The 8,121-nt window shown below is 40.1% G+C and overlaps 1 protein-coding gene across 4 annotated transcripts in view; it reads left to right on the top strand.

The window, feature by feature from the left end:
- LOC107679557 (zinc finger and BTB domain-containing protein 7B-like) overlaps window positions 1-7,356 on the top strand; it is a 30,470-nt gene extending 23,114 nt beyond the window's left edge. For all 4 annotated transcript variants that reach the window (XM_016475137.1, XM_016475138.1, XM_016475136.1 and 1 more), the window contains 3 exons: window positions 2,236-2,707; window positions 4,106-4,612; window positions 6,435-7,356. In XM_016475137.1, the coding sequence (XP_016330623.1) occupies window positions 2,236-2,707; window positions 4,106-4,592 (959 nt within the window). In that variant the 3' untranslated portion in view covers window positions 4,593-4,612; window positions 6,435-7,356. The remainder of the gene's footprint in view (window positions 1-2,235; window positions 2,708-4,105; window positions 4,613-6,434) is intronic.
- Window positions 7,357-8,121: the final 765 nt, after the last annotated feature.

The raw sequence follows: 8,121 nt of genomic DNA, 5'->3' as shown, positions 1-8,121 counted from the left end.
TATTGAGAAAATCATCTTTAAAGTTGTCCAAATGAAGTTCTTAGCAATGCATATTACTAATCAAAAATTAAGTTTTGATATGTTTACAGTAGGACACTTACAAAATATCTTCATGGAACATGATCTTTACTTAATATCCTAATGATTTTTGGCATAAAAGAGAAATGTATAATTTTGACCCATACAATGTATTGTTGGCTATTGCTACAAATACACCTGTGCTGCTTATGACTGCTTTTGTGCTGCAGGGTCACATATTTGAATTATTATTAAAACTAGGGGTGTGCGATATATATATATCGTAATTGTTGTTTTAACGATGTGCGATTTGACATTGAGTAAATCGCAAAAACCAAACAAAACACACCTACAGAGTGCACGCATGCACGACTACTAGTGCACGTGCGCATTTAGAGTGCGTTCTTTCACTGCATGATTCAGTCTATTAAATTGCATTTAGAATTATCACAAAGTTCAAGATATGCGGACAGAAAATGTATATATTTATATCATTTCATTTAGTTAATATCACATGAAGAGTGCCATTTTTTTCTTAAATAAGCATGATTACAAATGTGATATTGATTTTATACAACAGTGCAATAAACATTAAGTTAAATATTAAGAGACTTATGTTTTAGACACTATATTGGCTGTTTTTGCTCTCTTTCTCCAACAAAAATAATTCCAAACACAGCCACAGCACTGTTTTGTGTCTCTGAGCAACATGATGGTGATTCGTTCCTGAATGAATCAACCGTTTAAATGATTCGGTTCAATCACAATTCTCACTTATTTATTACTTTTTCAGACTCCCTTATTAACAGTGACATGCTGCCACCTACTGGCGGTTTTAATTTCACATTAAAGTTTCTTTTTATTATTTAAATAAATTCAAATAACAGTATTCCACGTTTTATGTTTAAAATATCAAAACATTATTTATGTATTTGTTACTTCAGTTTAAAGCGTTCCATGTCCCTCAGAGCTGCATTAAACAGAGTGTAAACACATCTAAATGCCAGTTCAGATGCAGCCTCTGCAAAGATTAATTTTGTTGATACTAATTTAATTTGCTTGTTAACAGCCCAAATGTCCTATTATTCTAATTCACTGTAAAAATATGACTCAAAAGATGCACACTTTTAGGACAAAATGGCTTTATAAAGGTAAAAATGCCCATAAAAGGGTAAAAATCTATTTAAACTTTTTGGAAAAGATTAATTTCTCTCAGTGTGATCTGACCACACACAGAATATGAAGAATATCAAAAACTTTAGGAGTCAGCTGTCCACGGTAGTCTTAACACACTCAGCAAAATATCGTCTAATTATTGAAAAAATCCCAGAAAATATTGAGATGTTATTTTTTGTCAATATCACACACCCCTAATTAAAACCATGTTTGATTACCGTGATTTGAACAACTCAGGATAAATAAATACTATTCAGCATAAAGCACAGTTTTCAGTAACAGCAGCAGAGTAGTTTAGTTTCAAGTGAAAACATGGAGGAAAAACTGCGAGGTTTTAAACGAGTGCTGAGGGAATTATACAAATGAATATATGAATGAATGAATTATGTGAATGTACCTCTGAAGGTTCTGACTGTCTTCAGAAAAGATTGGATGGCATTTTGTTTTCATCTTCGCTTCATGTAATAGCTAATAAACTAGTGTTCTTTACGGGAAACAGCTGTAATTCTGCTGCTCCATGAGCGCCCCCTGCTGTCAGAGAGTGGATTTACAGAGACTCACATTCAGCCTGTGTGCATCTTCTGTCTGGACAAAAAACTGACTGAATCTGCATGCCCTGCTGTAATTTATGACCGGTTGATGAAAAACATGCTTATGTGGATTATACGCATTCAAACAATTCGGAAAAGGTGTTTAGAAATGGAGCAGATACAATTCATATCATCATTTATTAATCAGTTATCATTTTGACTTAACCCCTTTCTTTATTTAAAGGCTGAAATGCGAGCTTTACCATTTTATGAAACTTTATTTGAACATTTCTTACATGTTATTAGATAAACTGTTGTCGTTTAAAATCCGGACATCATTGGTAATGTTGTTGTTTTAGTGTTTATGCAAACAAAAAGTAATTTTATTTGTTGTTTGTTGATTTTAAATATAAAACTTGGTGAAACGGTTTATGTGTCAGTACTCCTTGAACATTTCCAGCAGATTTTAACAACACCGTGATAAGAAATGTTCATACCGTTGCATCTCTAGAGACGGGCGAGGATCCGGCGGAGGAGGCTGTGAGGCCGGCGTCCCGACGCAAGCAGGACCGCTGCTCCGTGGCCCGAGCCGTGTCTCCCGTGAGGCCGGTGTGGAGGAGTCCAACGGCGCCGGATACGCCCGAATGTGGGCTGCTTCCCGCACAAGGACCCCCGGGGCTGCTGGTGAACGGAGGCTCGCACTGGCTGCAGGAGTTCACGCACAGACCCGAAGACACGCCCTCGGAGGAGGAGGAGTCTGGAGCGCAGGGGCGGGCCACGCCCCAACTCGGCCAATCACAGGGCGATGGTGCAGGAGGCGGAGCAATGGCCGGAAGCGGCAGGAAGAGGAAGTCTCAGACGCCTCAGCAGTGTCCCGTCTGTCAGAAGATCATCCACGGGGCGGGAAAGCTGCCACGGCACATGAGGACACACACGGGAGAGAAACCGTTCCAGTGCTCGGCCTGCGGCGTCCGCTTCACACGGTACGGTCCGGTCTAGCCAAGGTTTTACATTTGTGACCAAAATGAGTCTACATTTGTGAGGAAAAATGACTGAGCTACAGCCGTTTGAAGAAAAATCGAGTTAAAGTTTTCTGAGGTTCCAAAACAAAATCACCCAGCAACGCTGCATCTTTTCCTCCAGTTCTTTTCTAATCACAATATAGCTATTTTTTATTTTATTTTTGTTATTATAAATGGTGACCCTGGAGCACAAAACCAGTCATAAGGGTCAGTTTTTGAGCAATTTAGATTTATGCATCATCTGAAAGCTGAATAAATAAGCTTCCATTGATGTATGGTTTGTTAGGATAGGACAATATTTGAAAATCTGGAATCTGAGGGTGCAAAAAAATCTAAATATTGAGAAAATCATCTTTAAAGTTGTTCAAATGAAGTTCTTAGCAATGCATATTACTAATCAAAAATTAAGTTTTGATATATTTACGGTAGGACATTTACAAAATATCTTCATGGAACATGATCTTTATTTAATATCCTAATGATTTTTGGCATAAAAGAAAAATGTATAATTTTGACCCATACAATGTATTGCTGGCTATTGCTACAAATATACCTGTGGTGCTTAGGTCCAGGGTCACAAATAGGAACAGATGCAAAAAAGTATACAAATATAAGAAACAAATAATGCATTACCGTTTTAATTTTACATTTAAACAAAAGCATTTAAATAAGAAAACAAATGATCAAATGCAAAAATCCATTTAGTGTGCTCATTACAAATAAATTGATTATTGAAACTACAGAAGCAGTTCAAGCGAGTGCAGCGAGTGATTCCCTCTTCTCTTTTATTGTTAGATTAACGTTAATGAGACAGACAGCTGATATTAAGACTTACACCGTGTCCTAACTACACTCGACGTGAAATCAGAATCATAAAGAGCTTATTACCAAGTATGTTTACACACACAAGTAATTTGACTTGAGCTTCCAGTGCAGAAGAAAGTACAGACATAGTGCAGACATACATAGGAATGGAATATAACACTAATATAAGAAAAACAGAAAATTAAATAATACACAGAAGTATAGAAGGAAACAATTGTTATTGTTTGAATGAATGTTCAGATATGTTGTTTACAAGTGTGCAGTTTACAAATGTACAAATTTGGGATTCCATGTAGCTACAAATATGTTTAAACATGTCAGTTGTGACGGACAGTGTATAGTTGTTTTAATTGTTCAGGCTAAATATAGCAGATGGAAGAGAGCGTGTGAGGGGTCCAGAGTGATTTTCTGAGCCCTTTTCCTCACTCTGGAGGCGTAGAGATCTTGGAGGTTGTGCAGAGGGGCACCAATAATCCTCATGTGATAAAAGGTATCTTTTCCATGTTAATTGGAGTTATTAATTTCTCATCTCAGGAACGACAAGCTGAAGATCCACATGCGGAAGCACACGGGCGAGCGGCCGTATCCGTGTCCCAGCTGCCCCGCGCGGTTCCTGCACTCCTACGACCTGAAGAACCATCTCTCGCTGCACAGCGGGGACCGGCCCTTCGAGTGTCCGCTGTGCCACAAGGCTTTCGCCCGCGAGGACCATCTGCAGCGCCACAGGAAGGGCCACAGCTGCCTGGAGCTCCGCATGCGCCGCCCGCGCCGCCCCACCGGCCCCCAACACAGCGGGTCCTTCGTCCAGATCCTGGAGGGCCACAGCGTCCCCGTCCCCCTGCTGCCAGGGGCCCGCATGCCCTATCCGGAGCTGCTGTGGCGGGCGGTTCCCGCGCCGGCGGGAAAAGCCCTGGAGAAAGCTGAAGGAGGCGCGTCTCCGCATGGAAGCGCATCGGTCGCGCATCGAACCTGGGAGGAGGAAGAGGAGGAGCAGGATGCTGCTGGGGAGGAGGAAGAGTGACCACGCCTACCTGTGTGTGTGTGAGTGTGTATGAGTGAGTGTGAGTGTGTATGAGTGTGTATGAGTGAGAGTGTGTGTGTGTGTGAGTGTGTGTGTGTGTGTGTGTGTGTGTGTGTGTGTGTGTGTGTGAGTGTGTGTGTGTATGAGTGTGAGTCCCCAGGTGAAAAAAAGTGCACTTCCATAATAATGTACTCAAAGTGCTCTATTTCTGTGCACTAATTTTGTACTTAATACACTAAAAGTGATTCTTTAATACTTCTTAAAGGGATAGTTCACCCATAAATGAATATTCTGTCATTTTAATACATTTCAAGTCTACGTTATAAATCGTTCTCGATTTATTGCCCAGCCCTAATCGGAGTACTTTAGATCGGTCATGGGCCCGGGGTCTCACCTGGTTGCCTGCTGACGGGAACATTGCCCAAAGTTACCCCGTGTGTCATCAGCCTTGAAGTCTTAGTTAGTTCAGCCATAAATGAATATTCTGTCATTAATGACTCGCCCTCATGTCGTTCCAAACCCGTAAGAGCTTCGTTCATCTTCAGAACACAACTGAAGATATTTCTGATGAAAGCCGAGCGCTCTCTGAGCCTCCATAGACAGCAAGCATCCGAACACCATCAAGACTCAGAAACATAGCATCGGTAAAATAATCCTCCGCGTCACCCTATATTTTGGAGAGCATCACATACATAAACAACCTACACATGTACGCGGATACATTGTTTACGTTCAGATCAAAGCGTCAGTGACGTAAACAATGTATCCAATGTACGTATGTGATGCTCTCCAAAATATAGGGTGACGCGGAGGATTATTTTACCGATGCTATGTTTCTGAGTCTTGATGGTGTTCGGATGCTTGCTGTCTATGGAGGCTCAGAGAGCGCTCGGCTTTCATCAGAAATATCTTCAGTTGTGTTCTGAAGATGAACGAAGCTCTTACGGGTTTGGAACGACATGAGGGCGAGTCATTAATGACAGAATATTCATTTATGGGTGAACTATCCCTTTAAGAAGTACTAAAGAATCACTTTTAGTGTATGAAGTACAAAGTTAGTGCGTGATAACAGAGCACATTAAGTACGTGATGGAAGTGCACTTTCTTTAACCCGGGTGAGTCCTGTAGTCTTCTGTTTCTGGTGGAGCTCCTGGAGAATCGGCAGGGTTCTGCTCGCTCGATCTGATTGGTTTCTGTGGTTCTTGTATGAATCCAAATCGACTGCTTTTGGAGCTCCGTCTCGCTTTGTTAATGTTCTGTTAGGCCGGTGATGTTCACGCTTTTTTTCCAAATTTGAACCGGAGCGAGTGCTTGAACAAACCTGATTTAAAACACACAATGAGAACGCGAAAGCATGTCGCCACCTACAGGCGAGCATCGTGAAGGTGAATCTTCTGTATAATTTACCGTAGCTGCTCTGAAATTTAGCCTTTTCTCAATTAAATGAGTTTGGAATTATTTTCAAATGATAAAATTTACTTTCATACCAAAGATTATTGGTTAGTTTGGACTTGAGATGTATTTTTATTAGATATTTAAATGTCTTCAAATGGAGCAGGTCTCAGTTCTCGCACGTTATAAAAGGCTTTCTGCGTTTAAACGCTCGGATGGAGACACAGAGCGTGGGCCTCCGGGATCTTAATGTTTACGTTTATGTTTGTGAACGCGCTCGAGAACTTTTCAGAAGGGGTCTAGTTTTCTTTAAAAAAAGAGCAAAGAAATGGCAGGATGGAGAGTTCTTTTGTATACTATTCTATTTATTTATTGGTGGGTTTGATATTTATTGTGACTTTCCTGGTTTGAGGCGCTTGGGTTATTCTGCATCTTCTCTTTCCTGCGAAGCGTCCTTCTCGGAGCGACTCCTGGAGCCTGGTCTGGGATGGGAAAGCCTCAGGTAGATGATCTCTGGTCAGATCGCTCAGGTGCTGTAGAGAACTGAGGCTCAGACGTCCTCTGCTTGCAAGTTTTGCACATGAATTTCTGAGTTAAATTGCAATCCAGCACGGAACAGACCGAAAGAAACGAGGAGGAGGAGGAGTCTTGCCTTTTTTTGGAGCAAATGCATATCTGAGATATTTTTGAAAAGAAAAAGAATATTTGCATTATATGAAAAATGAGTAATCAGTGACGTTTGTAACTATAGCTTTAGCCGGCTTCATTCACTGCAGGAGCTTTGGGCGATCTGTAATCTATCCGAGACGCTCGCGATCGATTATGGGATGCATTTCGTTTCGTCTGGTGTGTTACTGTTCGTCTGACTGCAGGGAGACTACCCAAAGAGGTTTATTTGCACTAAAACGGGATCTTTGTGTTGTGAAATATTAGTCTCCACTTATGATTGTAAAACCTCAATTCCTTCAAAAACTCTTTGCGTCTTGAATATTAAGTACTTTGCTGAAGTTCTGATTTTTTTCTTTTTATGTAAAAAGGTCAAGCTGCCTTAGTTTGTTTTCTTTTTTTGCAACTATTCTCAGGAAATCTTGAGCCATGCACTAAGTGGATATGCAAAATATTAATTTATTGTAAATATTTGTGCTTGGAAATATGAACGCCCTGTTATTACGTAGTTTCTTTACACCTGTCTCTTAAAATGAGTTGTTTATGCATTGAATCCGAGTTGTTTTATATCAAAAGCAAAGGTTTGATTGTGTGTGGGGTGAAAGCCTTTAATCAGGGATCTGTGTTGTGTTCATAGAATGAAATCTTTCTCAGCGATGGCAAATCATTTCCCATATTGTACAAATAAAGAGCAAATAAACCAAGATTTCTGTATGAATTGACTGCTGCATCCTGCTGGTTCTTTCATTTGTGACCGAGCTTGGTGTTTTTATCTTTTGTGGTGAATGTGTGTGCGCTGCACGTGCGCCTGCCGGTGACGTCACCGCGCTCATTAATATTCATGACCGACGGCTTTTGATTGGATTCCACGAAAACTCTTGGATTAATATCAAAGTATCGAAGACATTGCGTAGGTGAGTGCTAAACAAAATTATTTTTGTCAGAACGGTCAACAATAGAGCCTAATATTCCATAATAACCTACAATACAGTAATGCTGCTTAATAAAAAAAAAGCAAAAAGCATCAAAAGCAGCCAGATTAATGAGCAGTTTTAAAACGAGCCTTTTTTTTTTTTAGAAAGATTAGGTTAAGGTTTTAGCTCCATCTGCTGGAGACACGTGCTCAAACATCGAGGAAACGACAGAGAGATGTTTGTGTGGTTTTTACTGCGGGATGACCTTATTCGAGATCAATCCCTAAAATAACGCGATCCGTCACTATTTATTTATTAGAAAATGATGGAAAAATTAATAATTGTATTTATAATGTAGCTAATATAATAAATACGCATTAGTTTTTGTTTTTATTAAACGTCAATAAACACAGTCAAAGTACGGTTAGGACTACAATAATACACATGAAAACATAAAACGCACACACAAAAAATAATATGTATACAAAATACACAGAAGATCACAGTGCGTTTGACGACATTTGTGAGGGGTTTTGTCATAAGATTCTGCGCATGCG

Source organism: Sinocyclocheilus anshuiensis, unplaced genomic scaffold (genome assembly GCF_001515605.1).
Source record: "Sinocyclocheilus anshuiensis isolate Anshui unplaced genomic scaffold, SAMN03320099.WGS_v1.1 scaffold1680, whole genome shotgun sequence".
Lineage (NCBI taxonomy): Eukaryota > Metazoa > Chordata > Actinopteri > Cypriniformes > Cyprinidae > Sinocyclocheilus > Sinocyclocheilus anshuiensis.
The sequence above is the reverse complement of the archived record's forward strand: the minus strand, read 5'-3'. Positions and strand labels throughout refer to the sequence as shown.